At 35.7% G+C, this 25,525-nt stretch overlaps 1 protein-coding gene across 7 annotated transcripts in view; it reads right to left on the bottom strand.

The window, feature by feature from the left end:
• The window catches only part of GULP1 (GULP PTB domain containing engulfment adaptor 1), a 185,271-nt gene that overhangs the window by 16,890 nt on the left and 142,856 nt on the right, over positions 1–25,525 (bottom strand). For 3 of the 7 annotated variants that reach the window (XM_087819715.1, XM_087819716.1, XM_016213455.2), the window contains 6 exons: positions 21,527–21,598; positions 14,173–14,271; positions 8,333–8,470; positions 4,758–4,874; positions 4,004–4,096; positions 1,578–1,616 (listed from right to left, as the gene is read on the bottom strand). In XM_087819715.1, the coding sequence (XP_087675841.1) occupies positions 1,578–1,616; positions 4,004–4,096; positions 4,758–4,874; positions 8,333–8,470; positions 14,173–14,271; positions 21,527–21,598 (558 nt within the window). Of the gene's footprint in view, positions 1–1,577; positions 1,617–4,003; positions 4,097–4,480; positions 4,562–4,757; positions 4,875–8,332; positions 8,471–14,172; positions 14,272–21,526; positions 21,599–25,525 lie in introns of all 7 variants that reach the window. The other 4 variants (XM_087819717.1, XM_087819720.1, XM_087819719.1 and 1 more) reach the window with 4 other exon arrangements.

The raw sequence follows: 25,525 nt of genomic DNA on the forward strand, positions 1-25,525 counted from the left end.
TGGTCATCTGTCTTGAGGGTTTGTCCCACCATAACACACAGTGATTATTCTGCTCATGGAGAATCTGACACCAAATTAACTGTATATACAAAACACACCTAGAGTGTAATTTCAACGTGCACGATGGGATTCATAATTCATTTCAATGCTTCTTCAATTAATGTGTTAGTTGCTGTCTCTAATCCTTTAAACAAACTGCTGAGAACTTTAGAAACTTTGAAGTATGCTGTCCTTCAGTCCTCTGAAAGCAAAACAACCAACCAACCAAACAAACAAAACCTGCAGAGTCTTGTTTCCAGAGTTGTAAGTCCAGCAGGCATTTACTGTGCATCAGCTTCGCTAGACCAGCTGGCCCTCTGAGGTGCTTGGGGTCCTGTTAGTTCCTCCTGTAAAGCTAATGCTCAAATTTCCTAAGAACAAATGTAAAGCATTTCTAACCTAACAGAAAGTTGCTTTATTGCAGACCCATTGCAATGGGGTGCCTATATTTAAATTTGTATTTTAATTGTTTATAATTTTCATTGTTTTTGAAATTAAATTTCAATAGTTCGAATCATTCACAAACCTTCAGAACAGTGGATATTTATCACCATGTCAACATTTCATACTTATAAAAGAATTTTAGGTAATTTAACTACTTATTCTAAGTTATTTTTAATATCAGGAAATTGAGAGCTCATTTTAATAGATGTGAAGTAAATATAGATGTACTTATAGTAATTTATTTCACAGCTATATAAAATTGAAAATGAAATGCAAAAATATTTGATGATGCTCTTCAAATTTTTTAAAAAATTGTTAATAAGCTCCTACAACAATATTTTCAAAAATATTTGAGTTAACCAGATATATTTTAGCAATTCAAAAATGTTGAGTTCATTTTCTTTCAAGACTCAAATACTTTCTAGCTTTATCTTAAAGAAGACGTACATCACCCAGTGTATCAGCAATTTCAAAAATCATGTAATAAGACTTTAGGAGCCTGAGAAATTATGAGACATGTACCTTTTTAAAAGTTAAAGTAAAGAAAAAAATACTGAGAAAGATATTATGTGACAAAAGAATATAAGTAAATCACATATTTATAATTTGAGTAATTTGCATAATGATTGATGAAATACATTTTCTACATGTGTTTTAAATGCAAAAGAGTGGTTCAGAGAAAATGATTTCTTTTTTAATTCACTCTTTTAATTATAGTCTTTGAAGCACTCTACTGAGACACATTCAGTACTAAAATGAACACAAACAAAGCCTATAAAAATTATTAAACAACTTCAGGAGAGTTAATCCATTTTTATGACTGGTTATTTGAATAACTGTGTTTTGGTGTGTTTTTTTATATAACTGACTCCACCAATGAGAACTGCTGAATAAATGGATATACTCACAGATAGTCTGTGTTCATTTATATACCAACATTCATGCTCACTATTTGTAATGGTCATCTCAGCCAGAGGGTCACAGAAATTGCAAGTGTCATATCTTCATTCCTCCTGCCCTTTGCCATTTATGAAGCCGACTTGGCAGCCACGTGAGAGAACCAAGGCACATGCATAACCCCAAACCTGACCCACCTTCTTCTCTGTTGCCGTAGTGCTTATCCAGGGCAACTGCTTTCAGGAGATAAAAGAGGGAAGTGCTTTTTTATCCACATGCCCCAAACTCCTCTGCTCCTCCCGAATCCACCTGGCCCTCAACATGATACCCTTAGTTCTTCTAGGGACAGAGGATACACAATGAACAAGCTTTGCATTTGCATCCAAATGGCAACGGATCTTATTTTACTCCTTTGTAAATACAAAGACTGGAGTAAAACTAGTTTTTACATGCTTTCAACTATCTTATTAAGACTACTTGAAAAAGTAACTTCCCCTTCATTTATCTTTATACTCCTAATTTATTTCACAGGATGATTTATAATAGGACTTTCAACAAGACCCAAAAGGGTTTTGCACCATTTGGGGACTGAAAGTTGAGGGAGTTTGAGCTGACGCTCTCTGTTCCTTTAAAATGGGGGAGGCAAAATTTAAAAATGGAACTGTCTATGACCCAGCGATTTCTGGGGATGATAATATCTGAAGAAACTCAAAGCACTAATTAGAAAGAATATATGCACCCCTATGTTCATTGCAGCATTATTTACAGTAGCCAAAATTTGGAAGCAACCCAAGTGCTCATCAGTATGTGAGTGCATAAAAAAGCTGTGGGACATTTATACAATGGAACACTACTTGGCCTTAAAAAAGGAAAGCTTACCCTTTGTGACAGCTATGGATGGCCCTGGAGAGCATTAGGCTAAGCGAAGTAAGCCAGTCAAAGCAAGACAAGCACCATCTGATTTCACTCATATGTGGAATCTAATGAACAAAACGAACTAACGTGCAAAATAGAGACAGACTCATAGATAGAGAGCAGGCTGACAGCTGTCAGAGGGGGGAGGCTGGGCTGGGTGGGTGGAGGGACTGAGCAAAACAGAGATAAAGAGAGAAAAAAATCATGGGTGTGGACAACAGTGTGCTGACTGCTGGAGGGAAGAGGAGGCGGGAGGGAGGGGAGGTGAGTACGGGCGGAATAAATGGTGGAGGAAGGAGACTCGACTTGGGGTGGTGAACCCACAACACAGCGAACAGAGCAGCTGTTGTAGAATTGTGCACCTGAAACCTGTATAATTTTAACCAGTGTCACCCCAATAAATTCAATAAAAATAGATAAATAAATAAATAAAATGGGGGAGGCAAAAAAAAATCATCATCTTGATGAGAAGCAAATAGTAATTGGTAGTGAAGAGAAAAAAAATAAGAAGAAATATTATAACAAGCCACAACCTGAAGAGGGGGCTCCAGCGCCTCACTGGGCATAACAAAGATACATGGGGACGTAAGCTCCCTCCTGTCCTCTCTCATCTTGGCCACGTTGGCCCCACAGTCACGAACCATTTGCCAAGCAATTGAAGTACCAACTACTGTAGTGTGGGAGATGGGAAAGGGTGAGTGTAGAGGCAAAAAAGTTTTTTGACCCATTTCCAGGGCACACCAAATTTGAAACCCTAATTATAACTTCTCATAGAAGCATTCTTCATGATGATGAACTGGTAAAATATTCTAGTACTAGGTGGCAAAATATGTACATATATGCTAAAAAGTGTTCACTGAGTTAGCCTAGTGATTGAATCAAAATGAACTTGCATATAAATATTTGCAACAAAAATCCTTTTCAAAAGTTTGCAAGTACCGTAATTGTGTTTAGGCTCATAGTATATGCCATAAATGATATATTAGATACTTTTTAAATACAAAATAAAATGTACATTTTTATGGAGAATATCATTAGTACAGAGGATTCAAAAAGAAAAATATCCTAAATACACTTTGCCAAAAAGGAATTGTTTTAGATTCCACCTCCCTCCAAAATTTCTCTTAGCCAAAATCCAAAATAATGGTACCATACATGGTATTGGGGAAAGGATTTAAATTTATGAGAAACCAAAAGTAAATAATTTAACTCTAAACATTTGAGTGTTGTCTGCAGAGACTGCCACTCATTTCAGTGTCTGAAATACAATTCCCGTGGGAAACCTTGCTATGTAATATAAGAAACCAAATTTGGTCTTGCTAACAGTCCAGTTTCTAGGATGAAGTTCAGTACTACATGGGCAGATTGTCTTAAGTCATTAAGTCTAACCTCAGTAAATAGTAATCAATAGGAATAAACAGAAGAGTATGCCACAAAGTAAAAAAAAAAAAATGGAGGGTTGAATTGTTCTAGAAAAATACAAGTGAAAAGAGCAACATGGAAAAACAACTCTGATCTGAGCTACCTAGATAATTTTTTAATTTTTTAATTAACCTCGTTTAGCACCTTTCATCTCTATCCATGTGTAGTTTTAAATTACTGATTGCAGAATATTACTAGAAATACTGCAGAGCTGATGATCCAGAGACATTTTATCACCATGAAATCCTGTTTCCAAGGAAAACATGCACATATTCTATATACTCACTGGAGAGGTTGATACCTGGGTTATTCTTAACTGGTTTTCCAAATCTTGTACTTTGTTTTTAAGTTCCATATTTTCTGTCTCTAAGTCTTGAATCTAAAAAGCAAATGATTATTGAATAACCTTCAGAAATTTATTCCTGGAAAATATCAGCTATTATAACGACTGCATTAATGAGTGGGATTTCATATTATTTAAAATTTTAATGTATTATGTTCCATTATTGGATAAAGCTTGAGAAGTACATAATGCTAGGTCGCTGGGCAGACATACTAAATTAAAAATGCTTTTACATGTGTGTAAAATTCATGTTCTTAATACCTCATCTCTGTGTTTTCTTGTTGCACTGTGCAATCTGTACCCATAATCTTGGAGTATAACCGCAAGGCAGTGAAACTTGCTTATGATGATTTTGAAGAGAATGGAGAAAGGGTGTAATTTAATTACAAAGGAATCTGATCTGCATGGGAAACCACTTACCCAGCATCTGCTGCTTCTGCTGCTCTGATCCCCATGAGAAGCATCAGGAAGTGAAGCAAAGTCACATGAGAACACTAAGTTCTTGTGGGAATTCAATATAAAATGGTTAAAAACTGTGCAGGGGATCAGGAATGAAAACTTATAGGAACACAGTGAAAGCAGTTCCAGTCAGTGTGGGGGAAATTGAATGGCAGGCCTTCGAAATCTGTTTGATGATATGCAAGTTTCCCTGCGCTTATATCACAAGTGTGTGAAGCAACAGGCTTAGCTTACTCACTCTTTTCTGTAACCCTGCAATCTGTTTTCTTGTTTCAACATCTTTTCCTCCAGATTCTAGAAATTTCCTGTATGCCAGGTTGAATGCTTGGCCGATTGTTAAAGTTATCTCTTCAGCCTTTGTAAAAACAAAACAGAGATTTGCATTTTAATAATAATAATGTGTCCAACTGTTCTTTGAATCAAGAAAAACATTCATATCAGGTACTTCTAAAGGGCAAGTGCTGGGGATAGAGGTATGGTCAATGAGTCAAGTCCTCCCTGCTAACATAATAATTCAATGCCTACGCACGCACAGTATTAAAAACAATGTTTTGGCCCCTGGCCTGCGTGGCTCAGCGGTTGAGCATCGATTTAGGATCCAGGAGATCGGGGTTCGATTCCCGGTCAGGGCACATGCCCTGGTTGCGGGCTTGATCCCCAGTCGGGGGCGTGCAGGAGGCAGCCGATCAATGACTCTCATCATTGATGTTTCTCTCTCTCTCTCCCTCTCCCTTCCTCTCTCTTAAATTAATAAATTTAAAAAAATGTGCTGGCAATTAAATGAATAGCTGTTGAAGCTGGAAGCAAGAGCCCTGTCCCTCCTGTCATCGCCTGTATCACTCCCTTTTGCCCTAGTTTGTTTTCTCCTCAACTACCTGTGCCTGTCACAGGCAAGCGCAGCGCCCCTGCAGCTCCCCTCGCTGCGCGGCTGGGCCGGGCGCCTGGGCGGTGCTGCGGGAAACCTGGGGCGCGCCCGACATGGGGCGAATGGCACGCAGATCCAACTAACTGCTGATGCGTGGAAAGGCGCAATTCCAACCCAGAGCTGTCAAGTTTTAAATATGGAGATGAGGTCAGAAATCTGAATCTTTATATGAAAGCTCCCAATTTAAAGTGATAGTAAATAGTATTTTTGTAAAACACGGTGCCAACTGAACTATATCTATCATCTGGTTTGGACGGGTAAACGATTTACAGTCTCTAGTCTATCAACTAGAAACTGCTACAAATATCCTAACTCCATCCCCTCATTCTTTCTCCATTCATATCTCAATGAATAGAAAGTGTCTTGCACAATGTAAGCACTAAAGATCTATTTATTTTATTAACATGAAGTTTGGTAAAGGCATGAATTCAATGCATTACAAATATGTCATATTCAATTCTAAGACCTCCAGATGACATAAAAACTGTTAGTAAGATTAAATCTCAAAAGTGGCATATTTTCAACTCATCTACTGCAAATCCTAAAACTTTCTGTATCTTGACTGTATTTTTTAAATATATATATTTATATATTTTATATAAATATATTTATATATTAATATATATATTTTATATTTTTATTGATTTCAGAGGGAGGAAGGGAGAGGGGGAGAGAGAGAGAGAGAAACATCAATGATGAGAGAGTCACTGATCGGCTGCCTAGCCCGCAACCCGGTCATCTGCCCTGACCGGGAATCAAACTGCGATCTCCTGGATCCCAGGTCGATGCTCAAGTGCTGAACCACGCCCGGCCGGGCTAGGTTTACTGTATTAACAACAATATTAACTGGTTAAGATCTGTGCTGTTTCCTATAGTATGTTACCATTGGAGGAAAGTGCATAAAGTGTATACAGGATCTCTCTGTATTATTTCTTACAACTCTATGTAAATCTAAAAGTATCTCAAAGTATAAAAATTACTTAAAAAAAAAAAAAACAACCAACATGGGAAATAAATTATGGCCTATTTGGCACAACTCTTTCATCATATTTTAAGTAAATCCAGGCCAGAGAGATTCAGTGTCTTTGCTATAATCATATCATTTTTCTTCTTCAGGCTGTAAATACAGTTGATTACACTGTTGGATATTTGAATGCTGAACAACACTTGCACCTAACTGGAGCAAATTCTACTTGGTCTTGGTGTATAATTCTTTTTATATTTTGCTGAATTACATTTGTTAATAATTTGTTTGGAATCATTGCATATACAACTCTAAGAAATACAGGCTAGTTTTCTTTTCCCCCCTATGTCCAGCTATCCTACTAGGGAAATACTAGTTTCACAAAATGAATTGAAAATTTTTTAAATAGGTTGTGTAGAATGTTAATTCTTCTTTAAGTATTTTATAGATTCCTCCAGTGAAACCATCTGGGCTTGGAAATTTCTCTGTTAATAAATATTAAATTATAAATTCAATTTCTTTTATCATTATGGAGCTATTCAAATTATATATTTAATATGTATAAGGCTAATCTTCATAATGATCTCTGATCATGAATATTTCAAAGGTCCCCAAGGAAGTTTACTTCCATGTGTAAGGTAAGGAAGACAACTAAGCTTACTGCTTGGTGTAGGTGGTAAAAGGTTATTGTGTCTTACACATAGAAGGTGTCTGCTTTAATCTTCTCAATCACTGGAGAAAAACATCTGCAAACAATCATGGTTAAGAAGCACTTGGAACATTATAGATAATGTATTCATTCAACAGGATAAATTTCAAGAACAACGTGAACTTAATATAAAATTCCTTATTGTGCACACAGTATTTCTCACATGGGTGAGCATATTTTTCCGATGAGGTGTTCCATAACGTTCATCTAATTCTCCAAAGATATTCATTGAGTATCTATTGTCTACCTGCTGTGGGAGTTACACGGACAAATAAAAATATATTTGTTTTCAAGAAGCTCACATGATGAAAACAGAGAAGTAAACTGCATAATAGTAATAATATTAGTCCTCTGACATTTTTGACAGAATGAAAAATGAGCAAATAAATGAATTAAGCTCTTTTCCTGTCTAAGCCAAGAATGCTATTGAGGTTAAACGTTATTCCTTCAGTAAAGCCATAACTGCAATGTGTGCTTGGAATTCACATCTTATGTTTTATTAGAGGACCTCAGACTAGATTATGATTAGCATTAGTTTCTGCTTATAATCAAGACATAGGGTTTCCCTTAAGATTCCAGAAGATTAAAGAACTGTTGCAGAACTTAATTTTAGAATTCCCTGATTGTTCTTACTTGCTAAGAACTTTAGATTACATGCATAAGCTAACACACACGCACACATGCAGGCACACACATGTGCACATACGATTCTATTACCTATAATACGATTCATTATATTAAGTGTTCTGAATAATGAAAATTAAGATCTATATTTTCAAAGTATTGGATATTTTTAAAGAAGCCATACAGATTGTATTCCCTGGATTTAAAATATTTATTTTCATCAGACCCATTACATTCCAGAAAAAAAATACTCTGCTGACCATTACTCTTTGCACTATACGTATATTACTAAATCATATTTGAGATTAAAATTACAAAAAAATTATATAATTACAAGATAAATGAATGCATTAACATAAGCAGGCATGGCGTTCTAAGAAAAGAAATTTGCATGCAAGCTTGTGCTCCTGACATGAGAATTTAGTTAAGGATGAAATCCTGAAGCATATTCTCATGACAGGATGGATCTATTAGTGAGTTTAAGTATTCACAGGCTTTATTCATTTCCAAATACTTTACTAATGCCGGAAACAAGACAATTCCTGGATTGTAAAACAGAACAAACCACCCCAAAACATCTGGCATACTTACACACTTTTCACTGTCAAATACATAGCACAAATGTTTATTTGACTCAGAATCTTTGCATATGAAAGTGAATATCCTCTTGTCGGTTTTATCATCTGCACAAAATGATATTCTATGAAGCTGGCAATTGTGTTGGACTTCCTGTGAACACACAGAAATAAACAGTTGAAGAGATTTTATTCCATTTTCCGAAATACCAGCTTGTGTTAGTAACATACAACTTATGCCTTTAAAAGTGAAGCAATCATCTGTCAAACTTTGGTTTTATAATTACATATACCCCAAACTTAAACAAATATGTAATGGAGATAGACCTCCTGACTCAGGATTAAACTAAGACAGTCATTTCAATGGAACTTAGGAAAATACAATCAAAATACCAGAGGATCAGAGGTTCGTCAGCTTTCGGAGCTTGCTGAGATTTGATCACTCTGTTTACATTACCATTCATCAGACTGAAAATGAGTACATAAATGAGATATACAAATAAATGTGAGGAGAATTTGTCTATAATAGCGCATTCTTTCCCTGCATACAAACCAAACTGTAAAGTCATCAAAGCGTTACTTGGCAAGCATGAAAATTAAAATGAGGGAGTATATTGTGTGATTGTAATGTTTTCTGTCATTACTAGATAGCCTGATCCATCTGTGTCAACAGCAGGGAGGAACAGCGCTAAACAGAAGGGACCAACTTACTGAAGTTTTTCATGAGGGCATCTTCCCTTTCTTGTGGTTAGGGCCGAGATGGACAATGACCACATCTGTCTGAGACTTTCCTTTTCCTATACTTTGTCTGACCAACCAGACTCTTCTAATTGACAGTTTTTTGTTTTAATGTTAATGCATTAATGTCAATCAAACAATAGTCTTCAGTTGCCCTATAAGTTGTGAAATACTGATAGAAGGTCTATGCCAGTTTATTAATTGTATAATCATGTTAATGATACACAAAGAGGAAATATCTTTGCTATACAATATAGAAAAAGTAATTCATTTTTCCATTTATAGAAAAAAATAAGTAATATGAGAACACACCATTCACCTGGTGGTGAAACCTATGTAGTTCCTCACTCACTCACCAACCAGTATGATCACAGAAAGCCTTGTTACAAAAGTTGGGAATCATCTGCCTTTTTGTTTAGATTAACAGAGGTATCTTCCTACAAAAGAAGACCAGAAAGCTGAAAACTATAATTTTATTACTTGTGTGAGATTTTTGTTTTGTTGTTGTGGTGACAGACCTCTATGAGCTTTAAATGCAGTACTCATGTTTGGTGAGACAGGAATACAATGAAACAGTGAGAACACAATTAGCCTTTAACATGGATGACATTTTATTGGAATTGGAACAAAACTAAGTAAAGTTCCAATTCACCTATGACACCTGCTTCCAATACTGCATAATCTTCATTTGCAGGACAAGTGAGAAAAGCAGAAAGGGAAATGGTACAGAAGGAAAGGTACTGGAGCCAATTTAAATTGCTTTTCATTTCCATTTTCATCCACCCAAATGGGATAGAAAAATAGTCTATTTCCTATCAAGTCCAGTTAGAATAATAATGAATTTTTAAATTCTGCCTCATATATGATTTACTATAAATAAATTTATTTTAGGGGCTCCATACTTAATTGTTGCCCCCCCCCCCAAGTTATAACTTATATAGCAAATAAAATGATTTTTTTCTGGTTACTTATGTCTCCTCAGTGATTCCTAAATGCATATCTGTGAACAGGCTATACTGAAGTCACCTGGGGAGATTTGTTGGTTTGTTTGATAATATAGATGCTGTCTTATTCTGTGGATTCTGACGCTGGAAGGCCTGGGTGGACTCCAGCAATTCGTTTTCTCAAGAGTCTCCTAGGAGTACTGATGCTCAGCAGAGCTGGAAAATCCCTGTTTTAGATTACCTACATCTTTTATGAATTCAAAAAATGACACATTCTATATATGGGTATAGAGTCCGTCACTCTTTATTCATACGTAATATAACTGAATTTATAAGACATTGTGTAGACTTTAAAACTCCAGATCACTCTTCAAGTGTGTAGGGATAAACCTAGAGATGGCCTTTCCTATTAAAAGCTTGGAAAACTTACTTTTGGAGAAAATTCAATTGGGCCTCTTGAAAATGAGCTCCTAAAGTATAGGAAATTGAGACTTTGTGACGCTGAAGAAAAGCACTGGTGTTATTGAGTTGGGTAAGGTAAAATATGACGGTCAAAAGTCAGTTGGCTAATTGCTTTGAACTGAATCCCACGCTCGCTGATGTTTTATAAACATCAGAGCTGAGGGAGGCACGGAGATTTGACCTGGGAGTTTAGGGAACAGAATGATATGGTTGACCGGCTGTCGATCGAGGTTTGTTATTCTGGGAGACTTACTATGGGGGACGCTGGAATCACCAGCTGGTAACATTGTGCTACATTTGCATTCACATGATCCATCTCTATGTCTTCTCACCATTACTCTTTGCATTGCATCCATATTACTAAATCATATTTAAGATTAAAATTACAAATAAATTAAATGATTATAAGAGAAATAAATGCACACACTATATTAGTGTTAGTGATCTCATAGTATCTTTAAGTCTATGTTTTGTGCTCTTCTAAGGATATGCCATTATTAAACTGTCAATTCTAAACACTAAAGAAATTCTCTATATACTGCACTTAATCGTATTTGTATTTTCTAAATGCTTATCAATTAATAAAAAACTTGAAGCATTCTAAATGTTTAGTAATAGGAAAAGAGTTAAGTAGATTATAGTGTAGAGATTATGGTATTGGTGAAATTTTTATAGCTTAGCATACACTATGGGCAGACTTAAATAAAAAAGAACAAACATGTAAATGACACATTAAGTGTATTATGAGCCCTTCATATTCTAAGGTGTGCTTTGACAAGTCCTAAACACTCATGTAAGAAATTGAATCAATAAATAATCATGCACACATACACTCCACAACAGTTACAGGACCTGTATGGTTTTAGAGAAACTTTTTAACATGATCTGTTCTGGCTGGACATTTGCAACTATATACCCATTTAATTTCACAAAGGAAATACATGACCAGGATTATTTTCTTTTTAATTGCATTTAAGACTATGCTTTGGGCCCGGCCGGGCGTGGCTCAGCCGTTGAGCGTTGACCTGGGATCCAGGCAATCGGGGTTCGATTCCCGGTCAGGGCACGTGCCCGGGTTGTGGGCTCGATCAATGACTCTCTCATCATTGATGTTTCTATCTCTCTCTCTCCCTCTCCTTTCCTCTCTCTGAAATCAATAAAGATATATTTTTTTAAAAAAAAGACTATGCCTTGGTTGCTGCACTTTTCATGGCATTGTCACTCTGTAACTTATTGCTTCCTCAACCTATTGTAGCTACCATTTGCCTAATGAATTCATCTCAGCCAACCCACCTTCTCAGTAGACATTGCCTCATTTTTAACTGCCTTGTTTCCCAGCAAACTGTATATATCTATCCCAGTATATGCTTGAGTAGACTTTCCACTCTCTTTTCACCACTTCTTTGTCTGCTTTCAGCCACCTCAGCAATATCTATCAGGGAATATCCATAACCAAAGAAAAGTCTCCAACTCTTCGTTATTTCATATTGAGTGTGGATAATAGGAGGAAATTAGACAGGATAGTTGTGGGAGGTCTTAAATTCATGGTTTGAAAATCTGAAGGAATGCCATTGTTCTTTAATTTGGAATTGAACAATAACCGCGGGTGTAACCATGCCATATTCCAGTCATCCAAAAACATATTTTTTAAAGCAACATTTCCAAGGAGACTCTGATTCTGTAGGCTAAGATGAGGCCTTAACTTATTTTTGCAACTGGATCAGGTATTTTTAATGCAATATTCCATGGACTATAGCTGAGAAATGTGGGCTACTGCACGTAGCCTGCAGACTATGCCCTACAACAGAACCCTGTGAACTTCAGTGTGCGCAGGAATCACTATGCTTCTTCTTAGATTGCAGATTCAGATTCAGTAAGTCTGGAATAAGGGCTGAGATTCTACATTTCTAACAAGCTCCCAGATGACGCTGGTCCACGGACCTCACTTTGAATGCAAGACATTGTCAGGGGGTGTAGTATGCACATAGATGAAGGTACCAATGGCAAATACTGAACTAGTGAAAAGTTGCAGACCTGTGAAAAATTTCCTTGGACTTTCAAAGTGAATTTATTTGTCAGTGAGCAAGCTACAGTGTTAGAGGAAAGCACTGGCAATATGTATTTGTAAAATAATTGGAGTTGAATGTTAATTTTTCCAAAGTGATGTTCATGGTCTTATTAAAATTACTGAACAATAATTCTGAAGCACTGTGAATAAAGTGCTGTATTAGTTTGCGAGTGCTGCCAAAATACCACTGACTTGGTGGCCTAAATAACAGAAATTAACTTTCTCACAATTCTGGAGGTTAGAAGTCCAATATTAAGATATCAGCAGGTTTGATTTCTGCTGCAGCCTCTCTCAGCTTGACTTGCAGACAGCCACGTCCTGGCTGTGTCCTTACAAGGAGTTTCGACAGTGCTCACATATCCCTCCTCTCCCTCTTCTTATGACACCAGTCACATTGGATTAGGGCCCTGGTAAGACCTCATTTAACCTTAATTACTTTAAAGGCCCTATCTCCAAAGACAGTCACATTGGGTGTTAGGGCTTCCACCTAGGAACTTGGGGTAGAAACAGTTCAGTCTATAACAAGCACATATTAATGAATGCAAAGCCACAGTAGGTTTCACTCATATGTGGGATGTAAAACTGAAACTCATAGACACAGAAAACAGTACAGTGGTTACCAGAGGGAAGGGAGGTGGGGGATATTTAAGGGTAAAGGGGGCTAACCATATGGTGACAGAAAATGATATGACTTTGGGTGGTGGGCACACAATGCAATATACAGATCATGTATCATAGAAATGTAGGCTTCAAGTCTATATTATCCTACTCACCAATGTCACCCCAATAAATTTATTTTAAAAATACGTGGGGGGAAAAGAAAGCAGTATGTTTAACCAAAAATGAAAAGAAAAATTACTTTTCATTGGATTTGTAGGGGAAAAGGCTCTTAAATACAAGAACTTAAGTTTATGTGTTAAGTTGGATTGTGTTCCCCCCCAAATTCCTTTTAAAACCTTAAGCCCTCTCATACGTCAAAATATGACCGTCTTTGGAGATAAAACTTGAAAGAGGTGATTAAGTTAAAATGAGGCCATGAGGGTGGTTCCTTCCAATCTGACTGGTGTCCTCATAAGAAAGGAAAATTGGATACACAAAGAGACGCTGCGGATGTGCGTGCGCAGAGGCAAACAAGAGGGCAGCCATCTATAGGCCAAGGAGAGCTGCCTCGGAGGAAGCCACTTCAGCCTCCAGAACAGCAAGAAAATAAATTTCTGTTCTTTGAGACATCAGGTCTGTGGTACATTATTATGGCAGCCCTGGTAAAATAATACACACTGATTACGTCTACAGGCATTAAGTCAGTCCAGCACATTTTAAGAAACAACACACAACTTTTGTCTTCTTTCAAACTATACTTTATGCATCTCTTTCACAGCACACAAGGAAAAATTCCTAAATACAAGACTAAATACTGTTAAATGCACTTAATATAAATATAGCATCCCAATCACAGGCTGAAAAACGACCACTCAGAAAGCAATCCCAAAAGTTCTTTTTCCCCATAAAAATCCTATAGAGTTTTAAAGGGTCATTAACTGAAAACTAAAGTTTCTAATTGGTAACAAATTTTATGTATTTATTAAAATAGGATATTTACAATTAAAGAATGGAGTGTTTCTGACATTAAAAAATAAGCCTTACCTTTGTTTTGGGTTCTAGAATTTTTACTCCATAAATTGATATTTGCAACTCAACTTTAGGAATTTTCTGGCCTTCAGACTTCTTGATGTGTCTTGCAAACTACAAATGAAAAATTATCCACAAAATTATAACTGTTTCTATGAAGAATGAAAACAAATATATGTATATATAAGGAGTTTATGTTGTGTTGAACTTTCATTAAATTTTTGCCCATTATAAAGTGTTTTATAAACCCCACATAACCTCAAAATATTTAGAAATCATAGTATTATCTATCATCACTATCATTAAAATCAGATTGATTTCCAGTAACTTTTAAAAATATTTTTAATGTATTTCTTTCATATTTAAAACATTGTATTCATACCAGCTGAGAAAATGAAAACTCTTTGTGGGAAGATAAGCAGAGGTCAATTTTTTTTCCTGTGGGTCTTTTGCTTTTAATAGCTGTAGAGAACTTGCATCCACCAGTGCTGGGGATGCCACTTTTGCCATTTCTAGACACCTCCTTTGGTATACCATCCTACTCAGCCAAATCAATGAACAAAATGGAACAGATTACCACATTCAAAGTCAAGCTAAGAACTGAAGTAATTATCCCAACTAAAATACAGTATTCAGAACTAGACAACTAGGCTAAGTCTAGAATTATAAATATAGCAAGCTTTTAAAAATAAACCTTTTAAGATGCTTTCATAGTAGTATTTATTGTATTTTCTTATTGAATTAGTAAGTGTATATAAATGCTTGTAGGTTCTGTAACAAAGTCAAAAAGAAAATCAGAATAGTCATGTACTTAGTATACAGGATTTCTGCCTCTGCTAACACTGCCAGACTTAGTGCCAGAAAGAAATTACAGAAGCCCGGTTAAATTTGGATACTAAACAATATTAATTTAAAAGAAATTTATTTTAGAATATACATATACACTCTATATATGTTTATACACATATAACATATATATGCTATTTAGTATAGGTATGCCCCTTACAATATTTGGGGCATACTTATAGTAAAAAACATTATTCATTGTTTAATTGAAATTTAAAGGGTATTGACTGTCCTGATTTGTCTAGCAATGCTACTCTTTCCCTGTGTTCCTTCTTTCTTCCCTCCCCCATCTTTCTTTTAAAGAAATGAAAACAAGAAGAAAAAAAATTATTGAAAAGAATCAGATCTCTTACCCCTCTTTACCATCTTTTCAGCATATGGATCATCCTAACCTGACTCAAATAGAGTACACATGAGGCAGGGTAGGGTTTCAGTTCTCTTTTGTGTGTCATATTTATTTTCATTGTGCATTTGTCTCTAATTCAGGACAGATGTGAATACACATGGTACATAGTTCAATCCCAGAGCAGAGAGTGGTTAAAGGCCTTTTTCTCTTTTCGTGGCCTTGCGCTGCTACGGAGGGTAATATAATTAATGCATATACAAATGCCTTGAAGTGTCTGCCTTGATATGGGAGGAGGGGGGCTATTTGTTTGATTTCACTTTGGGTGGTATACATTTTCAGCTTGCTGTCTGTCCTGTTCTATGAATGCAGGCAGCTTTCTTTTTTCTTTTTTGCAACAAGCATTCTTACATTCTGCACATGAATTCGACTAATTTGTGCCAGGAAAATTATTTTTGTCTTGAAGAAATTTGTTCTGCTTTAGTGAAAATCGTTAAAAATTATCCCAGCTCTCACCCAAAGAAAGGGGATTAGTTTTGTTTGTTTTGCCCTCCATAATCTCCTTCCTGCATTGGCATAATTAAAAGCGTCTGGGGATGCTCACATAGGAAGGCTTACAAAATAAATGCGCCCACGTGGCCGCATCTGAACACAGCCCCTCGGTGGCGGCTACAGGAGGGTCCCAGGGCTTCCTAGGGGCTGTTCCTTCCAGAAACAGACAGCGAGCGAGGCTCCCGAGGCCCTCTGCACAGCTGGACACAGCCACCCCGGGACCTCTTCATTTCCCAAAAGCCTAACACAAAGCAACCACTAACATTAAACTTATCTGTTGACATATTTCTTTTCTGCCAGGAAAAAAGAAAAGAAAGGAAAAAATGAAGAAAGGAAGAAAGGAAGTAGGGGCGGGAGGTAGAAAACAACAAAAGGGGAGGGACAGATGGGGAAACAGAGAATGAGATAAAGAAAAATAAACATAAAATATCTGATCTAAGGCTTGTGAAGGCTTTTCCTCTGCTTCATATCAAAATAAGTAATTGTGTTCAAAGATTCATAGGTCACCAATCAAATACCTCGGTCCTAACATGAGTCTGTAGCAATCAGGTCTAGAGCCCAGTTCTGCAGCTACCCACCACTAAATAACTTTTCTTTTGCACAACAGATTCTCTGCATTTAAAAAAATAAACTTCTCAGTTCTATTTTCATGTATACCAAGGTTTATACGGGGTTTTGGCCTTGCCTGTTGCACAGATGATGCAAGACATTTATGCCCAAGGTTATAATCACAGCTCAATCTATATGTTAAATCAGAGTACAGTATTACTGTTCAACCCTTTTTTTTCCTGAATTTTTAGAATACTGTATTCTACAGTGTACATGGAATGCCTACTTCTAAATCTGTTTTCCTACTTACAGACCTCCTGTGTTCCGAAACACGAGTGGGGACTTACATGTGGAAGGCATGCTCGTGATTCTTACTTACATAGCCTTTCTCTCCCTATTTACTACCTGAATGTTAATGTTTGAAGAGCCTTTTTGCAAGTTTCTTTCCATTTTAGCTTCAATGGATTGATTTCTTGGCCATCCAGTAGTGATCTACCATTAAAACTTGCATCTAACAAGGATATCTGGATACAATAAACGCACAAAAACAAGGCTTCATCACCATAAACTACTGGGGAAGGATGAAGTATTACTTGAAATACATACAGTACTCAGTTAAATATATGTCTCCTGCTTATATATGTGTAAGCGGGAGAGCTAAAGAAAGCTTAAAGGTTTTCAATGTCATCATCATGTACTTTCTATTCCTTTCTCACAGGACTTGACAAAAAATGAAATCTAACTTTATTACCAATGAAATGAATATTATTAGGCAAGAAAATTAATAAATGTATTACTTTAGGCTGAATACTCTGAGCTACTATTCTTGTTTGTGGCCCTTATATCTGTTAATTTATTTTAAACTATTCTGAATAATCCAACAGGGAAATCAGCTATGTATGTATGCTTTCAATTAAATTAAGCTCTATTCACTTTATAAATTAAATAACTGGTTATGATGACAAAAGCAGAGTGTCATGTCATGGGGATGTAATATGCAGCATGACTGTGTTAACAATATTGTTTTGCATATTAGAAAGCTGCTAAGGGTAGATCTAAAAGTCCTCATCACAAGAAAAAAATGTGTGTAACTATGTATGGTGATGGATGTTAACTAGACTTATTGTGATCATAAAAGCAAAAACAGAAACAAAACAATGTGTCATGTTACACAGAGAGAGTGAAGCTGAGTGAAAGAACTGGGGGACCTAGAGTCAACAGAACTCGAGGGTGATTCCCGAGGCCATGCTCCTTGCTTACAGTATATATTAAGTCCTCTAAAATTGATACTAGTTGCATTAATAAAAATAAGTAAATACTATTAAGAATTTAATTCATATAATAACACCAATATTAAATAGAAGTTGAAAGGTTTAATTTTAATCATTACATTTTGGAAAATTTGGTATTTTCTTAAATATAAGCCTAAAACATAATCAAGAAATATAAAATATGTAGTTTTGACAACTACAGATTCTTAAAGTAAAAACTTCAACAATTATAAAAATTACTATATTTAAGAAAAATTTATAAACTATAAATTCTCCACAAAATAACAGAAAAAATAGCATATAATGAAATAAATCAGTTTTAAAGATCTTTCTTTTAAAGTTATCAGGCATAATTAAACATAGTAGCACGAAAAACTAATTACTGAACATCTTTTAAGTTTTCCATCATATTGCATTAATCCTAAATTTTGAATTCTTCTTTAAGTCAGACGCCAATAAAATAATATTGCAAACTTTTGAAAACTGGTAAATATAAATAAAATGTTACCTTACCTAGCAAATAAAATAAAATACTACACTATAGTGAATAAAAAAGTAGTCAGAATACATATGTTTAAGAAAAATACACAGGAAATTAAAATGAGGGATGTGCACACCAAGTACAGTTAATGAGCAAATTTCTTTATTTTTAAGTGGAGCCATAGCACCATCTCCTGGCCAATTCAACGTGGCAAGAGAATTTAAAAGGAGCCAGGGCCTAAATTTTTCTTTGAAAATGTAAATACTCTTTCTTATATACTTTGAGTTGTAGCTCTGACAAACACAAAGGAATAAATTAAAAACTACATTAAAAACAGTTTTATTCATTTTCATTGGTTCCTGAATCATTACCCTCAGATATATTTTCCTGATCTACAAAATTTTTGCAATCAGCAAAGTAAAGATCGCTTATTACATATATACTTGTTGTGGAAGGTACTTGAAAGATAAAGCTACTATTAACTGACAGTGCATTTTTAAACTACACCATGTAATTTTTATCTTATTGCAAATCTCATTCCTTTTTTAACAGAATACACTTCCACATGTAAAACTACATAGGAACTGCATATAAAGTCCCACAAAAATACAGCAGGAGGTGAAATAAGCTTACAGTTGTGAGCATGCAAAAGAGAGTTCTTTCTTGAATTATTATAGATTATTATTTTCCATAATAACTACTGTAAACCTACTTTTGCCCCACACTGTATATAAAAACTAGCTTTGTTTCTAAAGCATTTTGTTTCAAATATCTCTTTACATTTTCTCTACCCATTGTGTCATTGCACCCTTTGGTTTGGGATTTGGGTTTGCTGAATAAAGAACCTCCTAGATATAAAGAAACATTAAGTGTAAATACCATTCTTCTTTTATAAAACATTCTCATTGAAGCGAAGTTGGACTCAAGAAAAAAACATATGTAGCTGTGCATGGTGATGGGCGGTAAAGAGACTGTGAGACATTCTGACCACTGAAGCAGAATCTTATTCTAAATGTTGTCCATAAACTGTGAGGCTTTTAAAAACCTCCAGTAGTGTTTACAAGTATTGGCCAAAGAATGGCATGTCTGTATCATTACCAAATTAGTGGAAAGAAATGGTTGGCTAGCTTTTTTCCCAAATGGAAGTGATGTCATTTTGGGACCTTACAGAATATTTACTTAAAACATTAGATAAAATACCTGCACATAAAATAAATAAATAAAAATATTAATTTTTTCATTCAGAATACAAGCCATCCCACTTTAATTTTCCCTCAATTTAAATTCTGAGAACCTGCTGATGGAACATTTTCAAAGCAGAGCAATGCTTTTTACTGTCCACAATTTTGCCTGGCACAATATGAGGCCTGACTCTCCTAAACTAAACGAAGTTAGAGAAGAGCTGTTTCTAAAAAACAAAACAAAACAAAAAAATTGTGAGAGTAGCTAGAGAGAATAACAACTGTGTAAGTAAAGTAAGTCCTTACTTAATGTCATCAGTGGGTTCTTGGAACAATGGTAAAATGATTTGTCATGAAATCAGTATTACCATAGGCTGGACGATATAAAACAATAGTTAAGTTCCTATGGAATCTCATCAATGTTTTAACAAAATGACACTGAATGAAAGGACGTTGTTTGGGGACCTGCTGTTGTAGTGGTATGTTAGACTTTCTTAATAAGATAAATATGAGAATTCTGATGGAAGCAACTAAGTGTCCATTGATGAATGAATAGATATGATGTGTGTATATATATAGAGAGAGATAGGTAGATAGACATATACATATATATAGAAGATATATATATATATATATATATATATATATATATATATATATATATATATGAATATTATTCAGCCATAAAAAAAGGAAACCCGCCCATCTGAGACATGGATGGACCTTGAGGGCATTGTGCTAAGTGAAATAAGTCAGAAAAAGACTAATATCATATGCTCTCATATGCAGAATCTAAAAAAAAAAATAACTCCTAGTACAGACAACAGATTGGTGGCTGACAGAGGCAGGGGGTGGGTCATGAACAAAATGGGTAAAGGCACTGAAAAGGTACAAACTTCCAGGAATGAAATAAATAAGTCCTGGGATATAATGTATAACACAGTGACCACAGTTAATAATATTGTATTGTATATTTGGAAGTTGCTAAGACAGTAGAAAAAGTTTTCATCACAAGAAAAAAATTCTAACTGTGTGGTGATGGATGTTAAGTAGGCTTATTGTGGTGATCATTTCACATTATATACAAATATCTAATTATTATATTATGTACCTGAAACTAATGTAATGTTACATGTTAGTTATACCTAAAAAAAAAAAAAAAAAAAAAAGATGAGAATTCTGTTGGAGTTTTTAAAATCTTAAAACCTCAGTGAAAACAATGTATTTTAGGATGGGATACAATTAGAAAAAACATGCTAAGATATGCGACATCTTACATGAGATTTTCTCAGGAAATCTGCTAATTATGAATGTGTGAAGTTGCTTATTAAATGTCCTTTTGTGCTCTTAGTCTCAACAGTTCCCCATGTCTTCTCATGGACATGACAGATCCTCTCGATTTGTCATTAGGACATCTTCAACATACAATATCACTCCAAAATTCTGCTTTGAAATCAACTCTAACTTCACACATTCTTTTTTTAAAATTACTATACATAGAATTTATTGAGAAGTTACTATGTACCAGGACTTTACAACATTTTATTTAATCTTTTAAAAAATTGTTCAATTACAGTTTATATTCAATATTATTCTGTATTAGTTTCAGATGTAAAATATAGTGGCCCCCCCGTATTTCAAGTACCCACCTGGTCCCATACCTAGTTACTACGATATTACTGACTACACTCCCTATGCTGTGCTTTACATCCCTGTGACTACTAATTTGTCCTTCTTAATGTCTTCACCTTACTTTACACTTTCAGCTGGTGGGTCTGATATTCTAACTGAGAGACAGTTGTTACACCATCAGTGGTTTTTGAATCCACATTGTCCAAGCAATGTAAAGGCAAGCAACCAAATGTCAACACTTATAAAATGTTGCCATAACATTTTTTGTTATGTATGAGAAATTACACTTAGAAAAATATGAAGTGTGCCATATTGAAAAAAGTAATTAATTTATGTGTACACACTTATTATTAAGTATTTTTCTTGATCTGGTGATATTTATTCAATAGCCCATTTTTAACAGGGTGAAGCCATACCTACCACAAAGTTATTCATGCTTTGAATGTCCATCAGTCTCCTGATGACTTAAGGCAGGATCAATATACTAGACATTTATTTGGAGGGCGTTCCCTACCTTTAGTTTTCTTACAGCATCTCTGACAACTTCTGTTCCTTTGGGCTGCTCCACTTCTGTACTGCCAAGAAACTGAAAATGGTCATTTGTCAGACACAGGCATTACTCCAGCACATGTCACTAAATAATTCTGAAATACAACATGGCATGATAGATGATGCATATTAATGCAAATCCAAATCCTAATTAAACAGAAAAGTTATTAATTTATATTATTTTAAATTATATGAAAATGTCAATACATTATTTAATCACATAAAATTCTTATTATTCAATTAATAAAACTCATCTACCTTTTAAAATACAAACTTTTAAAATACCCAGTATATACCATCCACCAAAGCTGTAAGCCAAACTACATTAAAAAAATAAAACACATAATCTACAATTTTACTGTATTTTCAAATATCCCTGAATGTTTTTTGTTAAAACTTGGATCTATTAAAAAAAAAAAAGTTTCACCTGGCTATGCATGGCTCAGTAGTTGAGCATCAAACTCAACCTATGATCCAGGAGATCGTGGTTCGATTCCTGGTTGGGGCACATGCCTGGGTTGTGGGCTCGATCCCTGGTGGGGGGGGAGGGGACGTGCAGGAGGCAGCCGATCAATGACTCTCTCATCACTGATGTTTCTATCTTTCTCTCTCCCTCTCTCCTCCTCTCTCTAAAATCAATAAAGATATATTTTTTAAAAGTTTCATAATAATTAATATATTGTAATAAAATCATCTATCCTGGAGATACCTAATACGTCCCAAACAAAAGTCCAATATCATAAAATGTTCAAGACCAATTAGAATTGTAATATGAGTATTTTCAATATTCTATAAAATATTTCTATATAAATAGCAAATACTCATTAAATTTATTAAGCGTATATAATTTCCCAAAGACTTGTTACATACTACTAACTATTAAAGTGAGTCATGAATTCATCACTTCTTTTATAAACAGATGTCTGTGTGTGTGTGTGTGTGTACACTTTACATCAAATGATTAAGTACAACCTTCATCATGTATTAGCTCACAGAATGGAAGAAAACAGTAATGTCATAGTACCTTTTAAATCATATTTATTCCTTTCTTCATTCTTAAAATATAACAATATTGTTAACATTCTTGTTAACAACAATAACAGCTAAAGAAATTAGACTCTCAGTTTTCAAAATGGGATCTCTGTATCACCTGCACGAGAATTAGCCAGGGAACAGGTAAAAATATAATAATGCAGATTTCTTGGTCAAATAAATCAGCATCTTTAAGGGTAGGGTTAGGGAATTATAGTTATAAAAGCATCACAGGTGTTTCTTCATACTAAAGTCTAAGGAACAGAGTTAGAAAATATTAACAGGTCAGAAAGACAGTAAAAGGCAGATACAAAAGGTGAGCTGAAAATACAGGAGATAAGCATTAAGGGGGGGAAAATTGCTTCTCAAATTCTATAAGGTACAACAGTTTCTTTTCCTAATAAGCTCAAACTTTACAAACAATTGCTACCAGGGCCTAGACACAATATCATCAGGTCCTTTATTGCCCAACTGTAACCTCAAGTTTGTTGACCAGGCCTGCAAAAAGACCAAAATTAATGGAGAAATTCTCAGCTTAAAAGGAATTGAAAACCAGCTCCTAAGATGTGGGAGATAGCCAAATCTATTCCCTGCATTAATGTACCTGTCACATTTCTTCTGTTTCAGATCAGTGTATTCAACCTTGACCGCTATATGATAGAATCACATGGGAACTTTAAACTTAGACCAGTGCCTAGGAGTCTAATTTAATTGGTCTGGGGCAGAGCCAGGGCATCTGTGTATTTTAAAGCTCCCCACGTGATTTTAATGTGCCATCAGATTGGAAAAGTACTGTTTTAGATCATCCAGAAAGGAAAAAGGGTTCAAGTGACAGGAAGAAAGTTAACACAATAGGGGCAATTTAGTTCTGAGTAAATTCATGGGGTAAACTCAACATCTTTGAACTTATCACTGAAAGATTCTCCATGAGTGGGTGGTCCAGTGCTAACAGAAACAGGGAGGCAAGGGTAGGTATTTTACTGGTGATTCTTCATTGAAAAGAAGGAAGCGTCTGATATAACAATAACAGACTGTAAGAGTGACTGGGAATATTTATGAAAAGAATATTCATACTTTGGCAGAAATGTCATAAGTATTATATGTAAATAGGCCCAGATGGGGAAATGGAAGAGCTCCAAGTACATTCTAAGTGAATCAACCTCTTGCTGAGCTCCAGGAACCTTTTAATATGTCTGTTTCACACCAGCTTTAATTAAAACATCTGAGTAATGAAACACAGGGAGAAGCCTTGAATGATGGTGAGAATTAAACTATAGAGATCTAATACAGAGCTTACTACTTAACTCATTTTTTCTATGTAATGTTAGATGACCTAAGTGGAAATAATTTTAAAACTGAAAAGTAGATTAATCCTTATAATATTTTCCATGCTTTTAAATAATAAAAGTCATCATGATACTTAGATTAAATAATTCATATTTATATGCACTGTGTGTCTATATAAAATATTTATAAAACTCTTAAACATGAAGCAGCATGCTGGAATAAACTCTAGGCTTAGAATCTGAAGATGTTAGAAAAGTCACTTAGCCTGGCCGGGCGTGGCTCAGCGGTTGAGCATCAACCTAGGATCCAGGCGATCGGGGTTCAATTCCCGGTCAGGGCACATGTCCGGGTTGCGGCCTCGATCCCCAATTGGGGGCGTGCAGGAGATAGCCGATCAATGACTCTCTCATCATTATGTTTCTATCTCTCTCTCTCCCTCTCCTTTCCTCTCTGAAATCAATAAAGATATATTAAAAAATATATAAATTTTTTTTAAAAAAGTCATTTAATCTGCCTTATCTGACTCTTGAAAAATAAGAATAATATGCTCTTCTCTCCTTATAAAGGTTTTCTGAAGATCAATTACAGTAAGAGATGAGGGAAAAACAACCCTCTGTAAATTGCCAAGTGTTTTATAATTAGAGGGGTTGCCATTCCTTTATTTAATGATTTAGTGGACACTCTTGGTGCCTGCTCAGCAATTTGGACCCACTTTGTCAGCTCTGGGACCCCATCCTCCCCATGCTTTCCTGGTAATAGCTCACACTCAAGATCTTCAGGAGTCCCTTGGGCAATGAGGTCACTTTGCCAGCACTGAGAGCTGGAAATGCCGGGAAGTTTCTGCTTCCCCCATATCACCACCTTCCTTAGCCAATGACTGGTGGGGAAGTACAGAGGACCTGCCCCTTTTCCTGGAGCTGGGGTAAACTCTAAGGTGTAATGCAGAGCTTCCGATTCTTCCTTAATTTCTTCCCTATGTCTGTCCTGCTTTCCCAAGCCCTTAATGGTTGTTCCTGGGAGCACTCCCTTAGTAAAGCACTTAAACCCCAACCTTTGCCTCGGGGTTTAATTCTGGGAGGAAGCGGTGTAAGACACTGTTAACCACTTAAATGCTTACATTCAGGAACATATAATCTAGGATACAAACCCATAAATAACTGAAGAACTCTGTTATAAGTGTTATCATAGGCTTGTATATGGATTAGAGGTAGGATCTTGGTTTTCATCTTTTTTCACTCTTCCTGGTGCCTGGAGTGTGAAAGACAAGATGGAACTGAATCATGCCATGTCCAGGGGATTAATCTATCCCATCCCAAAGCAATTGTTAACTAGCTGGAGAAACAGGCCTGGGAGCTCTGGATTGCAAAATGCTAGGTCTGGCTGAGAGCAGAGGTAAGGCACTTCACTAAAACAAAGAAACTAAGTCAAGTTGGCATGTGAAACTGAAAGTCCACTAGGCCCTCTCCCAGTCTGGCTCCCAAGAGACTGGCTGCTAGTCTTATGAAGCTCCAGATAGGATTCTTCTCTAGGCAAAGGAGCCCAAAGGGGGTGAGGGGGGAGACAACCTGTGCTGACCGTGGGGTTTCCATGTGAAATGGATGGGCCACCTGATCAGTCACCAGTTGACAAGCCCTGACCATGTACA

The sequence above is a fragment of the Miniopterus natalensis genome, chromosome 8, assembly GCF_054644295.1.
Source record: "Miniopterus natalensis isolate mMinNat1 chromosome 8, mMinNat1.hap1, whole genome shotgun sequence".
Taxonomy (NCBI): Eukaryota; Metazoa; Chordata; class Mammalia; order Chiroptera; family Miniopteridae; genus Miniopterus; species Miniopterus natalensis.